The sequence below is a fragment of the Talaromyces rugulosus genome, chromosome IV (genome assembly GCF_013368755.1).
Source record: "Talaromyces rugulosus chromosome IV, complete sequence".
Taxonomy (NCBI): Eukaryota; Fungi; Ascomycota; class Eurotiomycetes; order Eurotiales; family Trichocomaceae; genus Talaromyces; species Talaromyces rugulosus.
Window position 1 is genome coordinate 1,750,220 of NC_049564.1, and position 19,052 is coordinate 1,769,271.

The 19,052-nt window shown below is 48.0% G+C and overlaps 8 protein-coding genes across 8 annotated transcripts; 4 read left to right on the forward strand and 4 right to left on the reverse strand.

Annotated features, from left to right (window-relative positions):
• Positions 1–36: 36 nt before the first annotated feature.
• TRUGW13939_07393 (uncharacterized protein) lies at positions 37–1,824 on the reverse strand (the record flags this gene model as incomplete). Its single annotated transcript, XM_035490534.1, has 8 exons — positions 37–147; positions 201–340; positions 423–1,217; positions 1,285–1,432; positions 1,550–1,564; positions 1,637–1,657; positions 1,730–1,740; positions 1,800–1,824. 8 exons carry the CDS (start codon positions 1,822–1,824, stop codon positions 37–39), a joined length of 1,266 nt encoding a protein of 421 aa, XP_035346427.1.
• A 972-nt stretch (positions 1,825–2,796) lies between these two features.
• TRUGW13939_07394 (uncharacterized protein) lies at positions 2,797–3,573 on the forward strand (the record flags this gene model as incomplete). The annotated part of the gene is made up of 1 exon (XM_035490535.1): positions 2,797–3,573. The coding sequence occupies one exon, from the start codon at positions 2,797–2,799 to the stop codon at positions 3,571–3,573; it is 777 nt and encodes a 258-aa protein (XP_035346428.1).
• A 381-nt stretch (positions 3,574–3,954) lies between these two features.
• On the reverse strand, positions 3,955–4,894 carry TRUGW13939_07395 (uncharacterized protein; the record flags this gene model as incomplete). The annotated part of the gene is made up of 4 exons (XM_035490536.1): positions 3,955–4,130; positions 4,187–4,257; positions 4,311–4,469; positions 4,542–4,894. 4 exons carry the CDS (start codon positions 4,892–4,894, stop codon positions 3,955–3,957), a joined length of 759 nt encoding a protein of 252 aa, XP_035346429.1.
• Positions 4,895–5,360: 466 nt separating this feature from the next.
• Positions 5,361–6,340, reverse strand: TRUGW13939_07396 (uncharacterized protein; the record flags this gene model as incomplete). The annotated part of the gene is made up of 3 exons (XM_035490537.1): positions 5,361–5,918; positions 5,980–6,123; positions 6,182–6,340. The coding sequence occupies 3 exons, from the start codon at positions 6,338–6,340 to the stop codon at positions 5,361–5,363; spliced, it is 861 nt and encodes a 286-aa protein (XP_035346430.1).
• Positions 6,341–7,526: 1,186 nt separating this feature from the next.
• TRUGW13939_07397 (uncharacterized protein) lies at positions 7,527–12,526 on the forward strand (the record flags this gene model as incomplete). Its single annotated transcript, XM_035490538.1, has 4 exons — positions 7,527–8,303; positions 8,354–9,915; positions 11,092–11,890; positions 11,942–12,526. Coding segments are annotated over 4 exons (3,723 nt in total), but the record flags the coding sequence as incomplete, so codon positions are not given.
• Positions 12,527–12,878: 352 nt separating this feature from the next.
• TRUGW13939_07398 (uncharacterized protein) lies at positions 12,879–13,879 on the reverse strand (the record flags this gene model as incomplete). Its single annotated transcript, XM_035490539.1, has 2 exons — positions 12,879–13,184; positions 13,238–13,879. 2 exons carry the CDS (start codon positions 13,877–13,879, stop codon positions 12,879–12,881), a joined length of 948 nt encoding a protein of 315 aa, XP_035346432.1.
• A 1,734-nt stretch (positions 13,880–15,613) lies between these two features.
• TRUGW13939_07399 (uncharacterized protein) lies at positions 15,614–16,282 on the forward strand (the record flags this gene model as incomplete). Its single annotated transcript, XM_035490540.1, has 1 exon — positions 15,614–16,282. One exon carries the CDS (start codon positions 15,614–15,616, stop codon positions 16,280–16,282), a length of 669 nt encoding a protein of 222 aa, XP_035346433.1.
• A 1,174-nt stretch (positions 16,283–17,456) lies between these two features.
• On the forward strand, positions 17,457–18,272 carry TRUGW13939_07400 (uncharacterized protein; the record flags this gene model as incomplete). Its single annotated transcript, XM_035490541.1, has 1 exon — positions 17,457–18,272. One exon carries the CDS (start codon positions 17,457–17,459, stop codon positions 18,270–18,272), a length of 816 nt encoding a protein of 271 aa, XP_035346434.1.
• Between the last annotated feature and the right edge of the window lie 780 nt (positions 18,273–19,052).

The window sequence follows — 19,052 nt, forward strand, 5'->3', positions numbered from 1 at the left end:
AAATAAGAGATGAAAATTAAAAGGTCGTATCTGTACCTATAGGCCTTGCTTCGGGGCCCACTGCTCCTCGAGGGTCAATAGCTCGTCAAGCAGTTGTACTGTCTCGCCTGGACTCGCAATCCACGCTGTCGTGCAAGCAGTTCGTGCCTACACAAAAAGTAAGTATCAAAGACGAAGTCCAGGGTGTTCAAAAGTCATACCTTAAAGTCATTCGCTCCTGCTGATAAGAACTGGTCGCCCACATGTAGAGTCATGGAGCGATCAATCTCCCCAAAGTAATGCTGGCAAGCCCGCACGCCCCATGACTTATCACCAATATCTACAAAGATATCATTTCCACCTATCGCGAAAGATCACTAATTAGAAAAACCCGTTCAAGTGTAAAAGCGTGTGCAATGTGTCAAGAGTTGAGATAAACATACCGTTGAAGGCGCAAAAAGGCAACCGATTCCCAACCTCACTACGCTCAAGTATGCTTTGCACAATCAAGACAGTTTCCTCGAGCTGTTCACGATGCATTTTGTGTCCATTAAGGGGGTATATCCCTACGGCTCTTTCCTTGCGGAGCACCGCGGCAGGAAGACTCAAAGCACTAACGCATTCACGCAGCGATGCTTCAGCAATGTCAAGAAGTGCTGTGACATCCTCCTCCGTCCATGTGCGCATCTCGTCTAGAAGCCATTCCGAGCGACGCACATAGGTCAGCAAGTCTGGTGAAGATTGGTCATAGCGGAAGAGGAAATTGCTTTCGCCACCCAGGACAACAAGGCCGCTCTTTTGCTCGGCTGTCAGTGTTTTGTGCGCGCTAATCGCATCAAGAAGGCCCTTAAGACGGGCATAATATTTGGAAGCTTCGGTATAGCCGGCCGCCGTGACAATTCCAACTTTCTTGCCTTGTTCCAGCAACCGCAGGAGCCGTGGTAGAACGGGGTTGTCTTCTACTAGGCAGCAACCATCATCATAGAGGGTCACATCACCGTCGAATGTAACAAGTTTAATTTGACTTCCCCGAACCAGGCCCATGAGTTGGGCCGTGTTGAGAATTAGGCGAATGTCATTGAAAGACGGCGCTACAAAGCGGCGGCGACTGATATGGCGCCGTTGGTCCTGAAAAATAAAGGCATCTTCCAGTAGAAGAGAGGTAAAGAATGGGCCGACTGTTGGGACGAGGAGCTTCAACTTGGACTGTCCAAGCCGGCCTGATTTTTGGTGTTCGACTAGATAGACATGAATATACGCCGTTCTTCTGATTTGCTTCCTCCATAACTCTCTGTGGAGACTTACTGTGATCATTTATCATGACCTCCACGTCTCGTAGGATTTCCGCATAGCGTCGATAGGTGGCCGTAGCCACAGCAGCCAATCTGTCGCTCTCTTCATGATAAATTGCTGTTGGTTGCGAATGGAGGACGAATGGCACGGCGAGAAGACCCTGTAGGCTGATAAATTACCATCCAGGAAAACTGAAGAAGTTTTTCAGGCAGAAAAATATCTTGCATGGTATATCTCTAGGCGGCAATATAATCATTTAAGGCTCTCACTAACATACCTTAATCCATTCGATCTAGCGGCAGAGGGTTTAGTATACAAAACAAAACAAAAATTAGGTGCAGTAGCTCAGCGGGATGTTCATTACCAATTGGTCCCGGCGATGGGTCTAGACAACATGGAAGCGCACTTAGAGTCAGAGGCGCGTTGATGTCATTGATAGCGGTCTGGTTAGACTAACCTTGAGAGCGTCTGGGGCAGAAGATTAGAGAAGACAATCGCAGGCTAAGTATTGATAGGGAGTAGCGTACACTCAACACGGTATCGCGTAGTCATTTTTAAATTGATGCCTGGGATAGTAGAAGCGTCGGAGTAAATTGTCTGCACGGGAGCTCCGAGATATACGATATTCAGTAGGCAACGAGTAATCAAAGCATGTAACCTCAATTAGCGAGTAATAATGCAGTAATTATCGAAAACTGCCCGGTGGTCCTGTTGATGGAGTGTGTTATAATCGATTGAAGGAAAATAATCGCGCGGAACAAGCTATCTCGAGCGTGCGTGCGGGGACATGTCAATCCGGCCTAGTTCCAGAGCAAGAATAATGATGAGTCACACCCCCATTTGGATATTTGTTTCTTTCAAGAAACCAGAGCGACCAAAGTAAAAGTACCGGTGAGTCACTATTAATCACTGGTCACCGTCAGCAGGACGTCGCAGTTTCAGCCTCAGGCTTACCATTGTCACTAATCAGCTAGGCTTAAGTAACAAAGTTAGTTGCATAGGTATGCGCGGGGCTGAAGGAGAGGGAGAGCATAAAGATCCACCGAGACCATGCGATACTTAGCATTGGCCTGTGGAATTCCTTAGGCAGCCTCGATTTGTAATAATTTCAAGCCAGCGTACTAACTAGTTAGAGGCGGAGTTCGTATTGGTGATTTTCTAGTCCGATGGGTCGATCTATTGAGCAGCCGGAGTAGCATGAGTCTTCAAAAAACCAATTTTAATTTGATATCAGCTAAATGGCTCAGATGAATCAAAGTCGTCGGGTGTAGAGAGGAAGGAGGACGAGATGAGGATAAATAGGCCGGGCTGCTCCTTCCTTCCTTTCTTGTCTATGCAACTTCTTCTTCTCTTCCTCACTACACCTCACACCACCTGTCTTTGTATGGGTTTTGGATACTTTACACCAACCTGATCTTTTCTGCAAGCATCGATCCGACAGCAAACTTTCCACCTGCTGTTATGACCTTATTGATACGTCCAGGGTTCTTCGAGAAATTCCACTTTAGAGAAGCCGACGCCGTGATGTCTCATCTACAAGCAGAAAAGTCCTACGACCAGCTAGACGATGCTTCGTCTTGGAGGGAGAACGCCTCGCCGCATCACACAGACGGATCTCTCCTTCTACCGTCAAAGGATGGCTTAGAGCCTGGGTTTGCACCAGTTCAGTCGTTGTCTCGCGGCCTACAAGTCCCATCAAGGTCGTACCGGTTGACCTCCGGTTTCGAATACCCTGCCGCCCTCTCCAACTACGACGTGTCGGAAGAAGACTGGACAAAATTTACTGGAGAGATCACGGAAGAGGCCAAGATGTCCTCGCAACAATGGAGAACGGTCATTGGCACTGGTATAGGCACAATGGCTATCGGTGGTATTATGATAGGCTTCTTTGGTGCTATTCCTGCTGTGATAGCAGCTCGAAGGAAGCGAGCACACCACGAAACCCGAAACCTTGCAGCTGCAATTTCTCCGGACAGCAACTCTTCTCTTTCACACAAGCTCAGCAACTGGAACGAGGACTTTTTCAAGCCTCGCGGCATTGTCATTCGGGTCGATATGCCGTATGACACGGACAGTCTTGAGGAGATGGACGTCAGCTCGCCAACTTCATCTCGGGAAGGCTCTGTTGTCTCGTCTCCCAGTGATAGCAAACTACAAAAGACCAACAGGTCTGCGAGAGACAAGGCTCGGAGTCGTGGGCGCATTGTAGTCATCCCCCTGCACCAGAGTACGCCGTCAGTGATGAGTCAGGCAACTACCCTTGCTGAGGAGAACACTACTGTACATGCTGTGTATGAGTGACCCTCCAATATGCATTTTTTCGACTTTGGCGATTCTTTTGATGGAACTTCATTAGCGTTATCACCGCAAATACTAATAGCGATGTGGATATGACCGATTGCACGGGCGTTCTTTTGGATGCATTTCCTACTTGGAGAGAACATACTATCTTATGACCTTATCTTAATCCTGTTTCTTTCAGATATTTTACCACTGAAGATGCATGTTACTTGTTTTTACTCGATAATAATCAGTTATACTTCTCCATCATAATGCATGCATCTTGAGAAAATTATAGATTCCCTCAAGTGATCAATTTGATAATGTCACGTTATAATTCAACTTCATTCATTCATTAACCCCCCCTAAATCCGAACAGTAGATCCGAGATAAAAACTATGTTTAACGAGACGTATATCCACCATTCGCAAAAATAGTTTGTCCTGTAATCCAGCGTCCCTCGGTACACAAGAAGCGCACCAGCGGCGCAATATCAGTAGTCTCGGTAAGGCGATTCCCCATTCCATTAGACTTGTGGAACTCGACAGCCTCGGGCGATTCCTGGGGGTAGAAGAATGCTATTATTTTTTTGTTAGTTACTATTAAATGTAGAGGTTATTGACAAAAGACTCACGAGTATCCATAGGACCCGGCGCGACTGCATTCACGCTGATTCTTCGCGATTGAAGCTCTTTGCTGACACCCCTAGATTCAGAGTTAGACATTTGATGTGTGGGTTTTAAGAGCAGAGTGCGTACTTGGTAAAGTGCTCAACAGGGGCCTTGCTTCCTGCGTAAGAAGTATAGAAACCAGTAAAGGCGGCCAATAGCGCCGTCACAATGGTGATGATTTTGCCTTCTTCGCTGACATGCGCGGCGGCTTCTTTGAGGATGAAGAATGCAGCTTTAGAGTTGATTCTACAAACAATTAGCTAGTCATCCTTTCCTAGCAAGATGATAGTAAAAAGAGAAGAAAAAAAGAAAACTCACGCAAACATATCATCATACTCCTTCTCACTAATCTCCGTAATCGGCTTCTTGAGCACTTTCCCAATCGTATTAATCACAATATCCAGCTGCCCAAACTCCTTGACAACATTTTGGAAAAGTGCGTGCACGGCATCGGCAGTGGTGAGGTCTGCCTGATAAAAAACGGCTTTGAGTCCAGGATAGCTCTTCTTGAATTCGGCCTCGAGCTTCGTCGCATCCGTCTTGGTCGATGCCGAATTGTAATGGATGGCCAGATTGGATAGCCCGGAGCCGGCCAGTTCGCGCGCAATGTCAGCGCCGAGGTTCTTTGCGCCGCCGGTGACGAGGGCGGTTTTGCCTGCGAGAGGGGCCATGGTGGTTTATTGAGATTTTGTGAAGCTTGTATGTGTCGATTGTTGTTGATTGTTGTCAATTAAGGTGGTGGAATGGATATTCAGCGGAGAGGACGACCCCATTTATACCTTGCGTGGATGCATCTGTTCCTCTCCCAATGGTGTCATATGTTCCGCAAACAGGGTCGCCATGTTTGTGTGTATGTATGCAGCAGCCAATCACGCGGCCGAGGATGTGTTTTCCCACATCGAACCACCGATCTATGATGTATAAAAGTGGACCAGATGTGCAGTCTTATTGGCCTGCTGCAAAGAATCGGCGATCAGTTGCATTGGCTGGCTGAAGGCGAGATCTATCGTCTCGGCGATGGCCGGATCAATTGATACTGTTCTACTTTTCGTCTGAACCCATTTATCACATGGATCGGATATACCTATATACACTTGAACTATATATGCATGTATATATACTTCGCTATTTCTAGCACTACAGCTTCGCCTTCAATCCAGGCGCAAAACTCGTCCCGTCGCCCTTGCCAATCGCATCAACAATGCGATCCACGATCCCGATCAGCCAGATGCTGCCCTCATCCGAGGAAAGCCACTGGCCTCCTTCAATCTCATCGGTCTTTGCCGTCCCATCCTCAAACGCCTTGCGCAGCCCAAACACATGCGACACAACCTGCGGTCCAACTCCCGTTTGCGCCCGCAGACAAGACACGGCCACAATTGAGGTCAGCACACGCCCGACAGTGGCGGGGACGACTCCCTGGGTAGTGGCAGTTGCTGCCGGGTCTGCGAATAGGTTTCCGTATTCTCCTTCGAGGATATGAACGGGAAGATCGGGATGCGACTGGGCCAGTTTTTGTTGGAGTTTGGTTTCAAAGGGATAGTAGATGGATTTCCAGAGCGACTGGCCGCGGTTCAGGATGTCTGCCACGCCTTCTGGTTTCAGGTGTCGTCGGGGCTGGGTTGCAAGTGCATTTTGCACGTCTTCAGGTAGACCGGCTCGGAATTCTCCAAGGCAGTTGATTGTTCGCGGGATCTATCTATAGCTATTAGGGAATTGATTCCACAGGGTGAGTGTGACGGAGGAGAGATCGTACGCCATTGAAGCCGATGCATTTCAAGCCGATTTCTCGAATGAGCTCGGCCAGGTAGACGCTTTCGCTCTGTGATGATTGCTCCGATACCAGTTTGTGTAGTTGGACGAGGGACTCGGGCGAGTTCATGGTCATTGTAGCTGCCGTCTTTCACATTGTCAGTACATCCGACATCTAACAGCAACCAACGAGAAAAAAGACTTACAGCAGCACCAAACCAAGCCTTCAGGCCGACATTGCGAGGCTCGGCTTCTTTGGCGATACTCGAATATACGGCGCCGATCTGAGCTGGCGCGGGAATGGTGCCAGGGCGCGCGTGCGGGGAGTTGATGAGCGCCTTGAGCGCCGGCGACAGCTTATGCATGGTGAAATTGCGAAAAAAATAAGTATTCAGTGGAAAAGACAAACTGTCAAGATAGTCCTTTCTTCTGTCTTCCTTTCCCCAAGTATGCAGGAGTCAAGTCCGGCGAGTCCTTCATCCTCGGGCGACAAAGCATCAATAGAGTGGCAGAATCGGCCCGGCTAAGCAGGAATTGCTGCCGAGATTGCCCTTTAGGCAGGCGGTGTGTCGGGTTTGGCTTGCTCGGAGCTATTTCTGTAGCCGATGAAAGAAGTCACGTGGATTTCCTTTCAAGGAAGCCATAACGGTGCAGCATTTCCACGGGAAAGTGTCGAGGACAATTTTGTAGGCTATCGGGTCTATTTCTAAAGTATTCCGCTCCGAAAGCCAACGTGAACAGCCCGGTGTCTACAAAAGGCATTGCTCGGAGCTCAGCGGACCGGGCCGGATTGATGCACGCAAGTTTGACCCTCTACACTGGGGTCTACTAAATATATATTTTAAGAGAAGAATTGAGACCAGGGAAATAATTTAAATGTTTAAAATGTTCAAATGTTGCATTATTTAAGCTAGAGTGAATACATGTAAAATTGATATTTGGAGCCTGGCTGAAATGACTTTGGTTGAACTATATATCTAAAAGGAACATTGAAAGAATAACATAACAGCAGTTGGCAGGGTTCTTGAGTTACAGGCCGAGATAGAGAATACTGGTTGATTCAAATTTAGACCAGTTCCTCAAATTTCATTTTAAATGAGAGGAAGAAAAAAAAAGAACTTCTACAGAAGAACAATATCGAGTGCTTCAATGTATAGGAAAACAAGCTAACCCGAAGCAGACAGTGACACGGCGATCGCGATGTCCCGCACTAGTCCCGATCGGGCGGACAGCGATAAAAACATTTGACGTAGCTATGAGACGAGTCTCTTTGTTTCTGCATAACCATTGATGAGAACGACTAATAGCTGCTGCATGGAGGACTGTGACACCAGCTAGCAGTTTTGTGCCATTCAAGTCCCCATCACAATAATAATAGCGCGCGGTATTATTATCGCCCTCGTCATAAGCATAGACTCTGGTCTGTGACGTACCCAGCTCCGCCCATTTTCTCTCACCGGACCCCCACCACCAGCGACGTTGCGCTCAAATCTTCTTCTCTCCCCAGTCGCCCCTTTTGCACATCCTGAACTGTGATTTCAATTGAGACAGCCCTTCACTTCAATCGCTCATCGCGTCGCCGCCACGATGAGTTTGGCCAAGCCCCCCGTTCAACCAGCAAAGAAGCGCCGCATTGCGGTCCTGACCTCCGGCGGCGATGCTCCAGGCATGAACGGCGCCGTACGCGCCGTTGTGCGCATGGCAATTCACTCTGGCTGCGATGCCTTTGCCGTGCACGAGGGCTACGAGGGTTTGGTGGCTGGAGGAGATTTGATCAAACAGATGAACTGGGAGGATGTCCGCGGCTGGCTCTCCCGCGGAGGAACCCTGATCGGCTCTGCTCGAAGCGCCAGGTTCCGTGAACGCTCCGGCCGTCTTGCAGCTGCGAAGAACATGGTGCTGAGAGGAATTGACGCTTTGGTTGTCTGCGGTGGTGATGGAAGCTTGACTGGTGCCGACCTCTTCCGTTCTGAATGGCCCAGCCTGCTGCAGGAGCTTGTCAAGAAAGGTGAACTGTCAGACGCCCAAATCTTGCCATACACCAGCTTGAACATTGTCGGGCTGGTCGGTTCTATCGACAACGACATGTCCGGCACCGACGCAACTATCGGCTGCTACTCCTCCCTCACGCGAATTTGTGATGCCGTAGATGACGTTTTCGATACCGCCGCATCTCACCAGCGAGGCTTCGTTATCGAGGTCATGGGTCGACACTGCGGTTGGCTGGCATTGACAGCAGCCATTAGTACCGGTGCAGACTGGGTCTTTGTGCCAGAAATGCCGCCACGAGATGGATGGGAGGACGACATGTGCTCTGTTATTACAAAGGTTTGTCTGCTGCATGTTTTCATGTAGTCAACCGCTAATTGGATATATAGAATCGCGAGCGTGGAAAGAGACGGACAATTGTCATCGTCGCTGAAGGCGCCCAAGACCGCCACCTCAATAAAATCGGTTCCTCCGCCGTAAAGGATATTCTCAGCACTCGCCTGGGCTTGGATACCCGAGTGACAGTTCTGGGACACACACAACGTGGTGGTCCTGCCTGTGCCTACGACCGAACACTCTCTACCCTTCAGGGTGTGGAGGCAGTCAAGGCTGTTCTCGACGTCACACCCGATTCCCCATCGCCAGTCATTGTCGTTCGTGAAAATAACATTGAGAGAATGCCGCTTATGGAGGCAGTCAAGCAGACACAAGATGTCACAGCCCGCATCAAGGCCAAAGATTTTGATGAAGCTATGGCTATGCGTGATTCCGAGTTTAAGGAGTATTACAACGCTTATTTGAACACTACCTCTGTGGATCACCCCAAGATGCGCGTCCCTGAAGACAAGCGGATGAGAGTTGCCATTGTTCATGTTGGTGCTCCTGCAGGTGGAATGAACCCAGCCACCAGAGCTGCTGTTGGTTACTGCTTGACACGCGGACACAAACCTATTGCTATTCATAATGGTTTCCCCGGTCTTTGCCGCCACCACGATGACAAACCATTTGGCTCAGTGCGTGAAGTCGACTGGCTCGAGTCGGATAATTGGGTCAATGAGGGTGGATCAGATATTGGTACGAACCGTGGACTTCCGGGAGACGACCTGGAAAACACCTCCAAAGCATTTGAGATCTACAAATTTGATGCTCTTTTCATTGTCGGTGGATTTGAAGCTTTTACTGCCGCCAGTCAGCTCCGCAAGGCTCGAGAGTACTACTCGGCGTTCAAGATTCCGATCGTCGTTTTGCCCGCTACAATTTCAAACAATGTCCCCGGAACAGAGTACTCACTGGGAAGTGACACCTGTCTGAACACACTTATCCAATTCTGTGACGCCATCCGCCAGTCGGCATCTTCCTCCCGACGACGTGTGTTTGTGGTCGAGACCCAGGGAGGAAAATCTGGATATATCGCCACGACAGCTGGTTTGGCCGTTGGCGCTACGGCAGTGTACATTCCGGAAGAAGGCATCAATATTAAGATGCTGTCCAGAGACATTGAATTCCTACGACACAGCTTTGCCACAGACCGCGGCGCCAACCGCGCCGGCAAGATTATTCTGCGTAATGAAACCGCCTCCACCACCTACACGACGCAAGTGATTGCAGACATCATCAAAGAAGAGTCCAATGGCCGCTTCGAGTCTCGCGCCGCTGTGCCTGGACACTTCCAACAGGGCGGCAAGCCATCTCCAATGGACCGCATCCGCGCCATGCGTATGGCCATCCGGTGTGTGCAGCATCTGGAGTCCTATGCCGGTAAAACCAAGGACGAAATCGCCGAAGACGAGCTGTCGACATCTGTCATTGGCATCAAGGGCTCTCGCATCCTTTTCTCGCCCATGGGCGGACCAGGCGGTCTTGAATACAAGGACACCGACTGGGAGCGACGTCGCCCCAAGAACGAATTCTGGCTAGAATTGCAGGGTCTGGTGGACATTCTCAGCGGACGGTCAGGTTCCGGTACCGATTTTTTGGACCTGCGTAGTGGGGGGTTAGGAGCTGAAGAAAGTACGTGAGAAATAAATTCTCCAGTTATTTGCTTTCCCTTTTTCCTTTCCTCCGCCTTTGATATTTCTTCTTGCTTTGCGATTTGATCTGTCATGGGCTTACATATTTTTTTTTTGTCGTACTTGTACAGAGCACTGAAAAACAGCGAGATCGAGAAATCCGAAAACAATATTTACGTCGGCTGGTTGAATGATATAACGGATGGTGCATGGCGTTTTTTTTTCTTTTCTGTCATTTTAATTTTCAACATAGGTTCAACCTATGCACGCTAGAGATAAATTCAACGATATGAATATTCAGAAATTTTTTTTTTGGAAAATCTTCGATATACTAGCTGACAAAACATTAATCGATCATTTTGTAGAGAATGAATACCAACCGTAGTATGAAATCGTATGCTCTGTCTAATGCCGGTATCAACTTTTATGAACAGAAAGAAGTACGTACGCGAAAAACTAACTCCCCGCAGGAACTACCCAGAAACAAGTCTTCTATTTATTCCTCCTTCAATAATCTCTGAAGAAAACAGATCGTACGTAGTACGACGCGCATTGATTGACCTTGAAAGGGATAAGGAATGCGGCTAGCTTCCCGATTAGGCAATTCACATACATTCCATCACGCCCTTTTCTGTCCAATGTGATTCTTCGGTTGCCCTTGTCTAGCATACAATCGAAAAATAAATAAATAAACAAAAAGTGTTTACTTTCGAGATAAATGAATTGTTGGAAATATAGAGTTGGCTTCAAGAAATGAGCTAGAATATTGATTTCGAAAAGAGACAGAGTTAGGGCTAATATACATGTACCACGCAACTCAGCCCGAGTGCGTGTTTAGATTAACGAATTATTTAATTATTTAACTTTTTTTAAAAAAAAAGAAGAAGGGAAAAGAAGGGACCGATCTCCTAACGCCTGGAATGAGGTAGTCGCTCGTCAGGTTGATCCCTTTGGCATCCCTGTGACCCTGTCTAGACAACTCGCAAGTTCTTTTAAAAACTCGAATTTAATTTTTTATCTGTCGATAACGACATCACGACTCTACGAAAATAAATGCTATAATGAAGCTTCCCACAACAGGCTCGCTGGTAACAACAGCGTTATTACTGGGAGCACAGAGCGTTCGAGCAATCGACCTCGACATCGACGATGCCGGTATTACATCAAACCATTCAACAACAACTTTTTAAAGCTAGTATTAATTCAAAAATAGAATCCATAAAAAACGCCGCCAAAGCCGTCGCCACAGATCTGATGACCTACTACACAGGCTACCGACCGGGCGACAACCCCGGCAACCTGCCCGATCCATACTACTGGTGGGAAGCCGGCGCCATGTTCAACGCGATGATAGACTACTGGGCATACACAGGCGACAGCAGCTGGAACGACATGACCAAGCAAGCACTCATGTGGCAGGCGACTCCCAGCGGCGATTTCATGCCGTCGAATCAATCAATGACAGAGGGCAACGACGACCAGGCGTTTTGGGGCATGGCAGCCATGTCTGCAGCAGAACGCAATTTCCCGAACCCTCCACCTGATCAACCGCAGTGGCTGGGGATGGCGCAGGGCGTGTTCAATGGGCAGGTCGCGAGATGGGATAAGAGTACCTGTGGCGGCGGCTTGCGCTGGCAGATCTTCACCTGGAACAACGGGTACAACTATAAAAACACCATCTCTAATGGTGGATTCTTCAATATCGCGAGTAGGCTGGCAAAGTATACAGGGAACCAGACGTATGCCGACTGGGCTGAAAAGGTGTGGGAGTGGACCGTCGATGTCGGGTTCATGACGCCCGAGTATCGTTTCTGGGATGGAGCGAATGATGAAAAAAATTGCACGGATTTCAACAAAATCGAGTGGACGTACAACTCTGGGGTGTATCTGTTGGGAGCTGCCAACATGTACAACTTTGTAAGCTTCTTTTTTGTGCCTGTTTAAGAGTAAATCCGGCTGACCAGACAGACAAATGGGAGCGACATCTGGAAAGAACGCACGCTGCAGATCCTCACTGCCAGCGAGGTCTTCTTCGCCAAAGATCCCGTCAACGTCATGTACGAACGCGCCTGCGAGCCCTTGGGGACCTGCCAGGTTGACCAGAATTCCTTCAAAGCGTATTTCTCGCGCTGGCTCGCGGGCACCACGCAAATGGCCCCCTTCACATACGATCTCATCATGCCCAAGCTCCGAGCATCTGCGCTCGCGGCAGCCAAGACCTGCACCGGCGGACGCAACAAAACGAGCTGTGGGTTGAAATGGACTGAGCAAAAATGGGATGGGAATCGGGGTGTTGGCGAGCAGATGGCTGCGTTGGAAATCATCCAGAGTAACCTCGTCCAGCAGGTTGCACCCCCAGTCACAGAGTCAAAGGGTGGGACGAGTAAAGGGGATCCGGCTGCAGGGTCGTCGGGTGGCCACAGCTCTTCGCCTCTTAGCAAACCTGCCATGAGAGAGATTACCAATGCGGATAGGGCGGGGGCTGGTGTATTGACGACGTTCTTTTTGGCTGGTTTGCTGGGGTGTGCCGGGTGGATTGTTTATGAAAAGTAATGCATAATCTAGGATATATGGTTAGTAATTCAATAATTGAGGTCTTGAAGTGTAAATGTAGAGGACCTAAACAGGAGATCATGCTTACGGCCCCAGTCATAATAATGGCATATAAAGATATACGTCAACGGAACAGTAAAAACCTTTGGTTTAGAAGAGTATAGCCAAATTGAATTGATGATTTTCTGCATAGCTTCAAGTATATCAAGGTATATAGCCTGTTGGTAAGTGATTACATGATACAGTCTCATTTCAGAGGAATCCTGTGCAAGAATTGGAATGGTATAAAACAATCTCTTAGAAAAGAAGAGATACGAGTTAAAGCGAAACATGGGTCGGTAACTAGTTGCCGTCAGAAATACCGTAACTTGTTCACAGGAGAAGAGACAATGCTGGTGACTGGGTAACCTCCAGTAGGATAAATCCCTACCACGGCGTAATCGGTCAGTGTAACGGCAATAGGAGATGTAGACCTAACCGTGGTCGTTCCTGTGGTTTCGGTCACAGTTACAGTAACTATTGAAGAGATTGTCGATGAGTTTGCCTGCCTCACTGTCTGCACAATGGTTGGTCTCACTGTTGTGTAAACTGTCGATATTACTGGAGGTGTAGCCGTTTTAGTCGTTGTGGAATAATGCCGCGTCGTCGGTGGAGCAGTCTAGAGAAAAGTCAGCAAGAAAAGTTGGATGATTTTCGATATACAAGGCTTACAGTTGGTGTCGTATTAGTATCAGTATCGTAAATTGGAGAATGGGTAGGAATGATTGGTATGTGCGCTTGAGAGGTAACAATCGAAGAAGGTTGTGTTATTGGAGGGACTTTTGTAAAAGGTGGCAAGGTCCGAGTCCATCGCTGGGCAAATCTTTTAGCGGGAGTCAGTACACTTGATGCCCCTGTGCCGAATATTGTCCGTGTTGCTGTTGGCAAGACCACTGTCTTGATACTCGTGATGTACATCACCACGATATGGTATGTTTCCGCGGCCACTCGCGTAGTCACCGTTTCATAGATAGTTTCGACTGCTTGACCCGCGACTACGGTGATGGTTTGATAGACAGGGTCAGTCACAGTGACAGTGATATAGTGCACAGCAGGGTTGGCCGGCGGTGGGATGCTTGAGTGAGGAGTAGAGGCGACAGCGGAAGTAGGAATAGGAGTAGACGTAGGGGTTATGGTATAAGTGGACTTGACAACTTTGGTGGACCAGTGAGTTACAACATTCGGTGATGGAGTTCTGCTTGGGCTGGCTTGTCTCGCTGCAAGTCCACCGTGATCCCGAGCTGGATGTAAAAGTGCCTTTGGCAGGGCCAGGGCCAGGTTGGCCACGGCGAGCAAGCGAATCATCCAAAGCATTCTGGAGAGGAAACGAGCGACTGGGTGATGGCGCGAGACATGTTGCTGCGGGTCGAGCGTCCATGTATATAGAGAAACGCATGCTCTTTGAAGCCATGGCATAAAGGAAGATGAAACGGGCAGTCCATAGAGGGCACAAAGGACAAGCGCCTCTCGAGAGCTATATTCAGGTCTATGCAGCAGGTAGTATTGTTGCCACTGTCAATAGCAATCAGCCAGGGGAGATGTCGATTGAAGCGATTGTAGACCGTGAGAATCTTCAGGCGATCAACAGCGGAGGAAGGAGAGAGACCAAGTCACCTGACCTGGCTGTTGTTGCTTCTTTGTTCCACGGCTTAGTCATGGATGATGCTATAACTATCGAGTATCGAGCCCTAACCCTAAGATTTTACTTTTATCTGCAGAAGTACGTCGTCACCATCCAGGCCACATGCACAAGCCAGTCCATATCAAAACGGAACGCGCAATATTGGCCGACATTGTGCAACACCATCCATGCAGTGTATTGCATGACCGGATTCGTTGGCAATGCAGCGGTGTAGCAAGACAGACAAATGTTCTTTGTTATTATTAGCAGCAGGAGCAATGTGTCAACCATGGTGCAGTGCAGGAGGCGAAGCAAGGATCAAAGACAGCACAGGCAGGCAGAAGAATTGCAGCAGGCGTGTAACTATGGAGCAGTTAAGCCACAGCACGAGCAACTCAACGGTACAGCCACTGAGGTGCCCGTAAGGCCGGCTGTAAGGCGCCAGGCAGCCTCGTTTCTTGCACTGTGAGTTGCTGCTATTTTAGTATTTTTGCAGTGATCGGCTGCTGGGCCAATCACGCGCGCCTCGGCGGATATCTTGCTGCGGCTTCCGGCAAGTTCCGCGAAGTTAGTTACTTTACTGCGAGGCTGAGCACGAATACAGATCATGCAATTAGCACTGTACTGTTGTTCAATGTGACTCCGTACAATCCAATGTCCGATGCTTGTGTCTTCCGCCAAGAGCGCAATTTGCCAGTTGCGCTGATCTCGCTGCGTGGCAGTCTTTAGCGCGTTTTGTCGTGTAATCTCGTATGCAGCGACTTGCTGTTTGTAGTCTAGCGGGGTGCCGAACAAGGACTAGCGCGCCGTAAGTTACGCGGTGTGACCGTCAAATTACGCCATAGTATCATCAAAAATACTAATTTGCGATGACATCAGCCAGGCCCCTTTTTTCTTTTTCTTTCCCTTTCTCTGTCTACAACACCCCGCCCGCCAGCATCAATGTTCAATGTCGCATGCCGCATGCTTTCACCCGGTTTTACCGTTGGCGACCATGATTCTTACGTACAGAGACTGCTCTCTGTACGTACAGACCACGGAGCTGCTGCGCCATGAGACACTTTTCCAGAATCCATGTGGACCAGGACTGATTTAGCTCACCTGGGGGCGCATGGGGGCTGTGGCCGCCCCGCTGGCCAAGCCATCCTGATTCGACTGCGAGCGCTGCGTTATGCCCAAACTCGTCTCAGCTCATATACTAGGGTTTTAGTGATGGGTCCGGGGAAGCGCGCGAGATTAGGGACCGCCGGTGCATTCTCAGGCCGCCAGGGCTGAAGGCCGGACCTTGGATACATAAAAGGAGGCCGTTTCCTCGTGTCGTTTGAATTCCAATTCTATCACCATCATCACTCTCAGCCTCGTCTACAAACCTCACAAGTTCAATACTCAATACTCAACAATCAACCTCATCCCATACTCCAATCAACATGCAGTACAGACTCGTTCTCGTCTCGGCCTTTGTCGCCACTGCCTTTGCTGCTCCTCACCCAGAAATCACCGAGGCTCCCAAGCTTGCTCGTCGCGACGTGTGGGGCGACCTTGGTAGCGACTTGGGTGCCATTGGAACCGACATTGCCGGCGGTTTCTCGTCCCTGGGCAACGAAATTGGATCTGACCTGAGCAACGTCGGACACTCCATCACCTCCCAATGGGGCTCTTTCACCAGCGTCGTTGCTAGCAAGGCTACCCCCCAACCCTCCGACTACAGCAGCTGGGCCAGCCAGGCTTCCAGCTTGGCCAACGACGCTTCTTCCGCCGCTGCCTCATGGTCCTCCAAGGCCGCCACCGAGACCAACACCGACAGAGCCTCTGCTGAATCCCAATGGGCTTCTGATGCCGCGTCCATTGCCAGCCAGGAGAGCAGCGCCGCCAACTCTTTGGCCTCCAAGGCTGGATCGCCCGCTACTGCTGTCAGCGCCGTCACCACGTTGACCGACTCGGCCGGCTCGGCCACAGGCACAAGCACCATTGCTGCAGCCACCACCTCGGCCGAGGGCGCAACTTCGACTGGCGCTGCTGCCGCCGCCACTGCTGGACTCGGCATGGGTCTTGCTGGCTTTGCCGGTCTCGTTGGTGCCGTTGCCGTTGCTCTCTAAGCAGCTCGCTTCGCGTAGTTGAAAAATTCGATATGTATTTTGTTTATTCAATTTCAGAGCGCGATGGCGTCTCGGGCATGGATTTTTTTATTTTTTTTTTCCATTCTTCTGTCTATGTTACAGAAATTCAAATAGTTTCGGTTTATGACGTCACGAATCGATATTTTAGTCTCAACTATATTATTCAAATTTCAGTGTTCTATTTTAGTCGTACGGAGTATAAAATTGTACGTAGAAGAGTAGTATGGGGCCGTTGAACGCCACCAACAGCTTCACCGGCTTGCCAATCATCGATCTTCACGTCAACGGCCAACAAAATCCTGGGCCTGACCGACGCCCAATCAACATTGGACTGTAAACGCCCAGCCTAGTTGGCAAGTCAGTTACCTATTTAAGTAACCATAGCGAGTATTCCAATGGAAGCTCTGCCGTGTACGTATATCGATTAATGAAACGCATACACACTAGAAAATCAATTGCATTTTTACGATCCGCAGAGACGAAGAGTTAGAAGAGGCGGTGCCAAACACGGAATTGGCTGGTAGAGTCACGGTTTAGCCAGTGTCATCCGTTGCAACAGAGTCATGGGTAAAACACTGTGACTGTTTCATAATAATGGTGGTCTGTGACTCAAGTAATGTTTCAAGCTACCACCCGGTCTTTTTTATCATTGTGAAAATTTATTGCGAATTTTGGAATTGCAAAGTTTGTGTTTTACATGTATTATTTTTCCAATAAGGTTAGGGTTGGTTATCAATTGATGTCCACGCAACATCAGTTGGCAGCATCGGAACATGAAATAAATCAAAATATTTCTACAACATTGAATAGTTAACTGGTATATACTAGCATCATGTATCTACGTATTAGTAAATTTTGTATTTCTGTCCAAGCGAAATCCTCGTCCCGAAAAACTGTCAAGAAACAATAATGGCTCACGTATTTCCCTGCCATTCAGATTGTATCCATGCTTTTCAGTCATATCAATGATTTATGTAGTCATAAGGGACAACAGTAATAGTGAAAAAAGATGGCCGTTGACTCACATTCTTAGCTATAAAAAAATCTCTAGTCATGAGTATTTATTTCACTACACTCGACATTGAACTCGACAGCAAGCTCATTCAACCCAACTTACTCCAAAAAGAAACCATTGCAAGTCCAGAACTTCACCATGACCTTCACCACGGAGGACGCATCAGGCAGGACCTATGCATTCTCATATTCCACTGATGACCCAAACCCCGAGCACATTGCTACCAAGGAGGTTGTACTAAAGAATAGAGAGGCGCTGGGTGACTACTATGATGAGCAGCAATTTGGGCTCGAAGAATTGACGAAAGAAAGAGAGAGATGCCTAGACCCAGAGCGAGAAGCGCAAATGTCATGGTGGCTGTCTGATGACTTCCACAAAGTTGCTTGGATTTCATGCGAAGAGAAGATTCAGCCCAAAGCAGCCACAATAGACGCTATCAATGCGTGCAAGGCCGCGGGGGTAAAGTTCTTTTTCTATTGGTGCCACAAACAAGTCGACAATCTCACCCCGCAACTCGACACCTACATGCTGATAAGGTCACTGATCCTCCAAGCGATGAGACAATATGCAGAAGATGAGGACATACAGACAGATGGTGAGGACATACAGGCAAAGCCACAAGAAAATGAACCTCGACCATTTAGTGGTGTATTACATGAAAACCCAGTCTCCTTGTACAAGGTCGCAAATATCCTTTTCAATATCTTGGAGAATATCGAAGGTCCTATTATCTGCATTATCAGCGACATTGAATATCTAAATTTATTCTACGGCCAGGACACGGAAGACCACATTGATTTTCTACGGACGTTCTTCAATAATCTAGCCAAACTAAACGATCCAGTGGACAAGAAAGTCAGGTTGTGCATCATATCCACATTGGACTCCCCCTTTGAGTTCGAACCACTTTCAGACATTCGAACTGCTAGCGACTGGGGCATTAAGGTGGTCTAGCCAAGCTTACATGGGCGTCGATCAATCATTGTCTAGACAAGCCACGTGGTTGGGTCGTGCCCCCCTCCGCTGGTTTGTGGAATCTCTAGGGCACTTTCTATTTTTATTTCTATTATTATTTTTAATATTGGCTTTCTGGGAGAGGGAAGTTTCAAGTGCTTCCTTCTTTACATGATATATTCAGTTTCACACCGAGATCACTTTTTGGTCATGCATTCATTTTTCTATATATTTTTACTACATAGTTGACTCATATACTATTAAATTCTTAATATATTTCATAAGAAATTCAAACCTACATGCATTAATCAAGATATAAATATACATGTAATAAACCAATATTCACATGCAATTACATACATGTTGTTATCCGTTGATATATAATCTGGTTGCTTACCAATCAAAAGAATGCATGCATCCGTCAACCACACCCTATTAAGTCGTATGTCACAAGCAACCGTATAAAATAGTAATAATAAATTAATAACATCGAATAATATAAGCATATTATCGGCCGCCACTTGCCGAAAAAGGAAAGCTATTCGTTTACTAATGTCGGACTTAAAAGCACAAAGCTCCGGGACAAAACACGCGAGTTTTCGCCGCTTATCAATCTTACGCGATAAGGCCGAACACGCATCAGCAAGACAACATTTAAAGGTATAAAAAGGTGTAGAATGTATATCGAATGAGGTTTGATCATTAAGATTATTTGTATACACAAAAGACAGCTGTTACTGAATACCCTGAAACACTAGCATTTGCTATTTACTATATTTA